General features: G+C 39.1%; 1 protein-coding gene across 1 annotated transcript in view; it reads right to left on the reverse strand.

Annotated features, from left to right (window-relative positions):
• LOC124596635 (protein IWS1 homolog) overlaps window positions 1–10,257 on the reverse strand; it is a 124,483-nt gene extending 114,226 nt beyond the window's left edge. Inside the window, exon 1 of the mRNA XM_047135863.1 lies at window positions 10,075–10,257. Coding sequence (XP_046991819.1) covers window positions 10,075–10,090 — 16 coding nt within the window. The 5' untranslated portion in view covers window positions 10,091–10,257. The remainder of the gene's footprint in view (window positions 1–10,074) is intronic.
• Window positions 10,258–11,448: the final 1,191 nt, after the last annotated feature.

Raw genomic sequence — 11,448 nt, forward strand, 5'->3', positions numbered from 1 at the left:
AATTTGGGAAGGTAGCAGCTCAGGCAATCACCCCTCCCTGGGCCTGACCTGTACCAGGGGTAAGTGTGAATCCTATCTGTCAACCCAGAGCTGGGAATTACAAACTGCCCAATCGCGCATGGGCTGGCCTTCAGGAGTGCACGGAGAGGAAGGAGAAAAAGAGGAACCTCAAACACCAAAGGGGAGGAAGGATAGGAGAAGGGGAACGAAAAAAGAAAAGGGAACAAAAAACAGTGGAGAGACTGTTCTGATATTGGCTACTGAATGTGCAGAACACATTTCCAAAAATATCCACACATTACCCAAGGGAGGGGAAAAAGAATAGCAACAGAATAGGCACGCAACACGGAAGGCAAAAAAAGATGCTGCAAAGGCTGGGACCCCTCTGGAAAGTGGTCACTGCCCCAAAGACTGTCATGCAGACCATTGTAGCAAAGCCATGAGACTGGGGGGAAGTGAATTTATCACTTCTTCTATCCTTGGAAGCAAATGACTAACATGGACATACATCAGTTGTAAGACAAAGATTAGCCCCAAGAACTGTGAAGCTGCAGCTGCTGATATCATGTGATCTCTGACTTCATCCACAGAGCACAGTGCTGCATACATTTGCATTTAAACATCAGTACTTAGTACTTGCAAGGTAATACTGCTAGATTTTTTTTTTTAATCAGGAAACTTTCAAGTAATATCACTATGTAATTTATGCTATGACTGGTGTACCTGACAGATGTGACTACTGAGTGTGCATTTACACTGTTGACAAGGTGTATTAGCCTAAAAGTCTGTACTGGTAACATGATTCCATACCAATAGTAGATCTATTTATGGTACATCATATTGGTATAAGGCTCACCTTTGGTGGGAAATTGTTAATTTCCTCCTTCACCAATGCTGAATAAAGTTCCCTGTAAGCTCTGTCACAGAGAAATTTGCCTAGTCCAGCTTTGTGGGCAGAGAACATAAGTTTGCTGTCCAAGTGATCAGAATCGGATAATGATCTGATCCAGTGGAGTCTTTCATGACTTCCCAGTCACAACAGAGAGAGAGAGAGAGAGAGAGAGAGAGAGAGAGAGAGAGAAAAGATGAAGATATCAATAAAAGAGCTCCTCGGATGAAGATCCGATCTCTGGTCATTAATCAATATAAGGCTTTAGCTCTGCTTATTAGTGACAGAATAAGTAGGCCATGCCCACCTATAGCCTCATAGAATTATGGCCACCACAAATTAAGTAAGGTAGCTCAGTCTGTGAAAAGATTTCCTCCCCTGTGCCATTTGATATGGTTGGTTTTGAGGGGCAATAGTGACATGATTGTAAATAATATACCCAGTAGTTTTAAAGATACTGCCACTTGGTGGTGTAGTGATCATAGTCTGCACAGCACTGTTAGCTGCTGACATAACATAATACAGTGTGGCTGTAATTAAACTTTCACTACTTGCGAGAGCCCCCACAAAAAATGAGTGATTGTAGGACAATGAAACTTTGTGGAAACATGTGTAAGAACATGTGAAACAGCATTGACAAATAAACCACTGAAAGAAACACATTTTAATTTCCACATGAAACGGTAACATTTGTTAACTGCATACCATGTTTATGTTCTAGGTTACAAATGTTGCTCAATGTGATGACCGTCTACATCATGTCACCCTGTAACAGCATTAGAGACACCATTTCACAATTGTTCACTAAATGTTTTGAATGGCAGACCACGAAATGTACAGCTCTCATGACACAGCTCATGCACTGCTTGAAGATTGCACATTGTGTCCAACATTCTCAGCCATGGCAACAATGACTTCAACAATTTGTGATGCAATTGGCTGTCTGTCTCTCCCAGGAGCAATTTCCAAATTGCCAGTTAATTTACATGCCCAAATTGTGTTCAACCCCAGTGCAGAAAGAGGACCTCTATGTATTCCTTCAATGTGCCAACACTCATGAAAAGCAGCAGCACTATTGCAGTTTTTTTGATAAAACAGCTTTACGAGTGAAACCCTACCCACCTTGCCCACATCCATGTTGACTGACTGCAACAGTAATGCAGAGTGATGTTTGTGTCCCAAACCTATGTCGCCGTACCATCCCGGCGCCTATTGGCAAATTATGACAATAACACCACTAACAACGCAAAACCTGCAGCACACAGACTGAACACCATTCCTAAAAAGTTAGGTACCCATACATTAAATAGTTTTCCGTCTACACTGGCTCAAGTGGTGAAAGTATAATCACCCTGTGTATGTCCTATTTATCAATCCAATCTTCTCAAATTATATTATATTTGGATTCTAATCTGCGAGCTACACTTCAACCACGCTTCTGAAATAGCCAGAATCATTGAACGAATGGTACGCACTGCATGGAGACAGCTTACTCTTATTAGACTCCACTGTCATTCTGACGGAGTACTTTAAGTCCCATTCATATACCTGAAGATATGAATGACTATCCCAAATGAGTTGTGTGGCATTTGGATGCAGTTGGTAATAATGGAGGCAACTTAAGCACTGCCTTACAGCTAAGATATATGATGTATATGATGACACCTGGGACCTAATCCCCGAAAAAACTAGTCAGAAAATCTCAAGACTCACATGTCAGAACAACATGACTACAATTCAGTTATGCATCTTTGATTATCTTGCATTAACTTTATTGTGCATCATTTGGCAGTGACAGATTCCTCAGATTGTACAAAAAATTAATTTCACCAATTGCCATGTGTTTAAAAAGGTTTCAGATGACTCCTTGACTATGAACCATGTGTTTGGAATACTGGCATCTAAATGTTTTTCTTACCATACTGTTGCACTCACCAACATGTTAGCACCTACGGCAGTTTCAGTTCTATTTGAACTCTGTACCTGCAATCATTACAAATGTTATTGCCGTCTGTGAATGGTGAGTGAGCCATAAAAAAGTTTTCTGATATTTTTAGAGTGATGTCTCCACAAACTATTGTCCTTTCCTTAAATGAAAACCAGTTGCCACATACTAGTGACTCTGAACATGTGCTCCTGATATCCTTGTACAGGATCAACACTTGCAATGGAAGTAAAACGGAGGAGGAGGATGAAATTAGTGTTTAACATGCTGTCAACAACAAGGTCATTAGAGACTGTGCACAAACCCTGATTAGGGAAGGATGGGGAAGAAAATCTGCCGTGCCCTTTCAAAGGTAACATCTTGGAATTTGCCTTAAACGATTTAGGGAAATCATGGAAAACCTTAATCAGGATGGCCGGATGCAGGTTTGAACACTCATCCTCCCGAATACTAAAAAGGAAGGAAGGTTCAAGTTTTAATGCCCCACTGAGACTGCAGACATTAGAGATAGAGCACAAGATCGGATTATGAAAGGGAACTGACTGTACCCTTTTCACTGGGAACTGTGTCCTTTTCAAAGGAACCATCCTGGCATTTTCCTGGAGCAATGTAGGGAAAGCAAAGAAATCCGAAATATGGAAGGCTGGGCAGGGATCTGAAGCATAGTCCTCCCAAATGCAAGTGCAGTTTGCTAATCACTGCATAACCCCACTCATTGCTAAGGGACTAGGCTCTGTGAAAGCCAAGTGAATAAAGTACGGCTGGAAAGAATTGAAATAGAATTAATTTGGCCAATGTAATAAAGTTAGTTTACAATACGGTAGGTTTTATTTAATCCTTCTCCTAAGGAGTTTCAAAGTGTTCTTAACGAAGACTGTTGCCCTGATGTAGGCACGTTAGCAAAGGACTGACGCTACAGCATCTCAAGTTTCCACCTTCCCTACAGATCCCATCCAACTCGCGCAATTCGTCCACGAGACTCAGAGGGCCATAGACACGGGTTCCCAGGTAGACGCCGTGTTTCTTGACTTCTGCAAGGCGTTCGATACAGTTTCCCACAGTCATTTAATGAACAAAGTAAGAGCATATGGACTATCAGACCAATTGTGTGATTGGATTGAAGAGTTCCTAGATAACAGAACACAGCCTGTCATTCTCAATGGAGAGAAGTCTTCCGAAGTAAGAGCGATTTCAGGTGTGCCACAAAGGAGTGTCGTAGGACTGTTGCTATTCACAGTATACATAAATGACCTTGTGGATGACATCGGAAGTCCACTGAGGCTTTTTGCGGATGATGCTGTGGTATATCGAGATGTTGTAACAATGGAAAATTGTATGGAAATGCAGGAGGATCTGCAGCGAATTGATGCATGGTGCAGGGAATGGCAATTGAATCTCAATGTAGACAAGTGTAATGTGCTGCGAATACATAGAAAGAAAGATCCCTTATCATTTAGCTACAATTTAGCAGGTCAGCAACTGGAAGCAGTTAATTCCATAAATTATCTGGGAGTACGCATTAGGAGTGATTAAAAATGGAATGATGATGTAAAGTTGATCATCGGTAAAGCAGATGCCAGACAGATTCATTGGAAGAATCCTAAGGAAATGCAATCCGAAAAAAAAGGAAGTAGGTTACAGTACGCTTGTTCGCCCACTGCTTGAATACTGCTCAGCAGTGTGGGATCCGTACCAGATAGAGTTGATAGAAGAGATAGAGAAGATCCAATGGAGAGCAGCGCGCTTCGTTACAGGATCATTTAGTACTCGCGAAAGCGTTACGGAGATGATAGATAAACTCCAGTGGAAGACTCTGCAGGAGAGACGCTCAGTAGCTTGGTACGGGCTTTTGTTGAAGTTTCGAGAACATACCTTCACGGAGGAGTCAAGCAGTATATTGCTCCCTCCTACGTATATCTCGCAAAGAGACCATGAGGATAAAAATCAGAGAGATTAGAGCCCACATAGAGGCATACCGACAATCCTTCTTTCCACGAACAATATGAGACTGGAATAGAAGGGAGAACCGATAGAGGTATTCAAGGTACCCTCCGCCACACACTGTCAGGTGGCTTGCGGAGTATGGATGTAGATGTAGAACTTAATGAGTTGCTGGCAGGACAGCATCACTTTTATCATTACTTGCCTGCACACTTTTGATTATTTATTCATCTTTCAAAGTTTGGTCTATCTCACAGCTTTCCTCCGCCACTGAGCAACACCATTTTCAACAATCTTTCCACCCCCTGAAAGTTAGCCAGTGTACAAACTATCAGAAAATGATTCCAATTTGACTGACTCTCCACTCTCACAGAGTACTGGCTCCAACTCTGCATTAATGGATGGTCACAATTTCTTCCAGCTCTTTATTACAGTGGCATTCTCCACTTCATCACATGCTTCTGCTGTCTGGAAAACAGTTGATTGCTTTTCATATATTCATTGCTTTTCAAACATTCAAAATGGTCTCACTAAGAGTTGCTTGCACATGCATTCAGCAAGGCAAGGTGACAAGAATTGCAAGTTGATAATGATGTTTAATTGATTCCAAAATTCCATGGTCCTTTGGGTTAATCAGGGCTGTCACAATGGGTGGAAGAAACAGTGCCTGTATACCAATCGGGTAGAGTCACATCAGAAGGATGACTGGGAACACAGTCAATTATAAGGATAGTTTTAAGCGGAAGCTTTTCTTCTTCAGCTCTTTTCTCACAGCTGGTACAAATGTTTCAAGGAACCACTGAGAGAACATTTCTCTGTCGATCCACACTTTCTTCTGAGCACGACATAGCACTCATAGCGTATTTCTGTCACTGTGTTGAGAACAATGTAGTTGTTGGTATTTTCTAATCACAATGAGCAGCAGTTTCTGACACCAATTTGCATTGCAACATGCCGTAAATGTTACGCACTGTTTCAGTTGTTCGTATCCACGAGCTTTCTTTTCTTTCTTTGTGGCTAATGATTTTTAAAGCAGCATCTTGTAACAGAGACCAGTTATCTTAGCAGTTATAGTTATATCTTTTTTGCTAACTTAGCAACTTTCCCCTGCGACTGTCAGCTGTCTGGGTTTCCTCCAGTTTCATAGCCCCCCCCCCCCTCCCCCCACTGAAAACAAGCTACTGCTGCCAAGCTGCCTGTAAAATGCAACCACCGCTTTTTCCTTTACTATAGGGCCACTGTTGTGGATTCCTTCACTGTTGTCTGTGAACAGCTATGTCGAATTCTTCATTCTCACTTTCGTGTTTCACCTCCATTTTCCCAAACTGCTCTCCACTGCAGTTGCATATAACAGAATAACATCTTTCTTTTTAACATAATAAATAGCTGCTCATACGATACTGCACTAAGCAGCAATAGCTTTCTGTGAAGAACCTCGGTTCATGTCACCTAAAATTTCAAATTTCTGCTTAGGGCATAACATGATGTGTTTCCTTTTAAAAGCCCTGATACTGAACTGAAAAGAAAGCCACAATTATAGATGTATATAGTATTGTTTAACAGTGTAATTAAATAACAACAATGTTGTGCATGATAATTCATTGTTGTGCACGAGTGACTAGAGACCAGACGTGGGCCTCGCAATTGAGAGGCCATACTACTGAGGCTCACTGTACAATGTTAACAGCTAAATACAGATGGTTCAGAAATGGTCCACTGACTCATACTCCTATATTTTGCTAGTATGGGGATCTGAAATCTTCCTCTAATGATGCTGAGAACAGTGTTGGTGATGAAGATCTGTTTACCCAAAGAAATGTGAACTTCCCACTAAAAAACTAAATCCTGCAATCAGGTCCAGAGCACTACATGATACCAACAGGTCGCTGTGTCATCTCCCACATGGCATCACTCAGATGAAGTATGGCAGGGCTCTGGGACAGCACGTAACTCTGTCTGCTTTCAAGACCTTAGAGCAGCTACTTTTCATTCAAATGGCTCCTTAGTTGCTATCGCAAGAATTAGTAGGCCCAGTTACAGTCTTTCCACTGAGGAAAAAATCCCTGACAGTGCCAGGGAACTGAGCCTGGGTCATCTGCATGGGAGTTGTCAGATGAGCTGACCACTCAGCTACAGAAGTGAACCATATATTTCCCATTATCTTAGTGAAATTTAAAAGAAACTGTGCCATTGACATGCATGGCATATTCTTCAGTATACTTATTCTGGTTCAATCAATACGATGTTCCACAAAAGCTCATAGCACTCATTCATGGCTTGCAAATGATTCATTGTGCTGCATTCATTACTAAAACCTGCTTTTTCCTGTCATAAATTTAAATCCACAGCATTATGTGTGCAGTTGGAGATACATTTTTGTGAAAACTTGCATTAGGGGCCTATAAAGTTCCTTGGTTTGTGTGTCTTGCTGCATTCATTCTTGTTAAGCAGAAAAATTACAGAATGGTATTCATCCAAAGATATTCTGGAACTCCCCCCCCCCTCAAATTTCTGTTGCATCACAATTCATGTATAAAAGAGAATGTACTGTATATGAAATACTTCTCTTAGGAATAGATACTGCAATTTCTGAGAAACCTTGGGACCAGTGCAGCATGCAAAATCTGATGAGGGTACATCCAAATAGCACTGCGAAAGTTGTAAAAACGTAAAAACCACCAGGAAGCCATGACATTTATGGCATGTCCTGCACGGTTCTCAATACAATTAGTGATTTTCGGAAGAGCAAGTTCAATACAACAGCAACACTAAACATAATTTTATAAATCAAACTTTAGAGGAAAGAGAGTCTAAAGCACTGGTACTCTGCGATGCTACTGAGGCCTATTATGCATTCCACATACAGCGTTACTTAACAAGTTAAAAACTTACAGTGCTGAGGAAGCTGGCCTAGAAAAACTTGAATCCTATCTAGCCAAAATACATCAATTCTTATCAGTAAACCGAGCAGTTTCTTGCAAACAGAAATTGCAATATGGTGTGCCACAAGGGTATGTAGTAGACGTTGTGTTGACGGAGATTTTTGCTAATGACATAAGCCCAAATGAACAAAGTCAGCAGTTTGCAAACACGAAATTGTACATGGGAAGAATGATATGCAGGCAGTAAAACAAGCAGATGTCCTGCCTGGTGAGGTCAAGGACTGTTTATGCATATATGGCAAAAAAAAGAAACAACAACAACAGATGAAGGCATTAAGGCTCAGTGACAAAGGAGCACTTACTAACACTAGAGCTGTCAAACTTCTGGGTTTCTTCAGACACAGTAAATTAATTTGGAAGAAGCACATTGTAGGCCTGCATGTGTGATCAGGGAAGGGAACCTGAAATCATTATAACAGAATAGCAGACCCACCTGCCAACACACTAATATGGCTTATTTCAGAGCTACATAACGCTGGACTGTTGTTACGGGAGCACTCCGCGGCATGCAGAAGCATGCTGGTGCTGCTCTGCTACAGAAGAAAGCAATGATATCATTATTCTGAACAAAAAAGGACCTCTGAAAACACACTTTTGCAAAACTAGGAGTTGTTTTGCAGTCAATCTGTATTCAACTGCCTCATTCACTTGAAGTCATAACACATACATCAAGAGACATTACATTCACAATCAAAACATACAGAAAAAAAAACAGTCCAGACAGGCCAAGATGTTGAAACATGGTACTTTCCCAGCAATGGCAATTCAGACGTTTAGTGCACTGTCAAATAGTGCTGAGCCCCTACCAGTTGAGCTGTTCAAAGCAAAAATGTTGAGTGACCGAAAATATCATCCATTAAACTATGTCGATAAATTCTTTTCTAGTGACAGAATATGATTGGGATAACTGAACCTACTGACATAGACTCTTTCCCATAATGTAATGACGATGTGGTACTTGACATCATGTGCGTGTGAACAGAAAGAGAACAAAACAATGACAATATTTCTTTTGCAACTGTATTAGTCTACTGTATGTGGGTTATGGTGACAGAATGATTTGCAGCATAGCCCAAGTTTTAGGTCACGTTGAAAGGTAGCTGCATGGATATGACTGTGAAATAAACAAATGTGAATCCAAAATCTTAGCTAGGATATACCAATCTGTAACATAGCCTACGGTCTAGGTTAGGTTGAATGGTGACCATTAGGGTGCAACTTGAAAAAGCAGTATTGAATGCTTCACTTAATCCACAAAACTACCTAACCAGCAACTCTATACCATGATACAATCAATAACAGTGATTTACATTTATAGTGTTATTACTGTCGACTGATGGAATGCTGAACCAATTTGTTAATATATGTTACTAATAAAATGGTAACACCTCATCTGTAATGACTTCTGGGATACCACTATTCATCGTGCTTCTAATACCTCTCTTGAAAATATGGACAGCAAAATTACAGCATAAGTTTCTCTTGTTGCTATCAAGCTTTCACATCTTACATAATTAAATGTTACTTCTAAAAGATTGAAATTCCTGTTTTGACATCTTCATACTACAATTACTGTCAACTATTACTCTCACTAATATTCACTGCCATCAATCACATTGCTCCTACTCACCAAAGCAACAGTTCAACATCTGAAACTTTTCAAATTTTAATAGATGTAGGAACATATTTACACTTCAGGACAAAAACAAACAAGTATATCAATAAGCTGCTATGTTTCATTACAATAATAAAAAAATTGTAAATTCTACTAATTCTTCTAGAAAAACCAGTCACCAGTAACAATCCTCGCTTCAATCGCATACCACGGAGACTTTCCAAATACTAAAAATGCAAACGTAGAATTTGGCAGCTGAATGACTATGATACAACAAATAGGCAACGACAACACTGCAATATCATGTCAATATAATAAACTTAAATATGTAACACGAGTACCTTCTTTAATGATCATTCTTGCCATGGGAAAACATTTCCGCATATGTCACAAATCCTGTGATTTACATTGCTTTCTGCACTCACAAAACGTGAAAAAGCTGACTTCCTTAAAGATATAACTTTGTTAATAAGATATGGTACGACGGCATAAGAACATCACGTAATACATCGCGCATATGAAAGAAAATATAACAAACGGCACTGTCATACGGGTTCTCATCCACGTAATCAACTTTTACAGTTGCAGTAACAGGAGTACATAAGATGCTGGTACAGTAAAAAACAGTAATAACGACATAACGACACATGACTACTTTTTGTTGAAAACCGAGCAACATACAAGCAGAAGTCTGCAACAGTTAATATAACATATTGTATTAATATAATTCCATATAGATTACCAGTTTCGCACTCCATACTACAGCTGTATCACAGTTGGCGTCTCACAACCGTTGTACTGCACACAACAACAAACAAACGTATGTTTTTCGATTGCTCAATACATTTTTGTTACACTTTACACAACACACTACACAATAGTTTTCACTTTTCAAGCATCTCTGCTATCTGTTATAACGTCGAAAACCACCAAAACAAAGATATTGATATAGGTTCAAAGTGTCGATAGTCAAAGTTAAAACGTTAGACCACAGTCTGTCATAGTCGCGACACTGTCTCGTTTTTGTTACGATCAGCGATAGCAGCGCCCCAAGCGGCCCGCAAGGGACACATCTGTATTCAATATTTATTTATTTGTTTATTTACTTAGCATCCTTGTATCTCATCATTATAAAAATGATATATAATTTGTCATACATTGCCTTACACAGAAAATAGGACATGAAAAGATTTACAATTATGTGTCCACAAATAAAATATTATTACACATACATGAAACTATATCGTAACAACATTCATAATAACACTTCTGTATACGATATATATATTAATTTATTTACTTAGCATCCTTGTATCTCATCATTATAAAAATGATATAGGATTTGTCATACATTGCCTTACATAGAAAATAGGACATGAAAAGATTTACAATTATATGTCCATAAATAAAATATTGCTACATATAACATGAAACCTTATGCCTAACAACATTCATAAAATGCTAAATTAGAATAATGGATGAATGCAATTTAGTTTTCAATGATCATTTGGGTCATTACGATGAAGGAAATAAGCTACTCTATATTGAAAGCTAGTGATTTAAGTATTCCTTGACACTATAAAACCTCTTGCTAATTAACATTTTTTTAAAGTTCTTTTTTGAATATGTGGAATTTTGGTATACTTTTAATTTCCTTTGGTAGTGCACTAACAAGATTTTTGGCAGATAAAGAACACTTTTTTGATACATAGCTTTTGTATGACTTTCTCTATGAAAGTCGTCTCTATTTCTCTTTTTGTAGTTATGAACTTGACTGTTTAACAATAAATGTTCCTGGTGTGCCTTCATAAAAGATATACTTTCATAAATATAGATACATAGACGAGTCATGATTTGTAGTTCCTTAAAAGTTTTTTTACATGATTCTTTGTGTGTCATACCTCTGATTATCCTTATTGCCCTCTTTTGAAGCACAAACGAGTGTTTGGCCAAACTGGTATTCCCCCAAATTATGATACCATTTCTTAGTGTGCTATGTATGAGTGTGAAGTATGAACATAACACTGCATCAACACTACAGGAATTTTTTAGTATTCTAAGAACATAACAATATTGACTAAATTTTTTTAACATTTTTGTGTGTCTCTCCCACGTT

The sequence above is a fragment of the Schistocerca americana genome, chromosome 2 (assembly GCF_021461395.2).
Source record: "Schistocerca americana isolate TAMUIC-IGC-003095 chromosome 2, iqSchAmer2.1, whole genome shotgun sequence".
Lineage (NCBI taxonomy): Eukaryota > Metazoa > Arthropoda > Insecta > Orthoptera > Acrididae > Schistocerca > Schistocerca americana.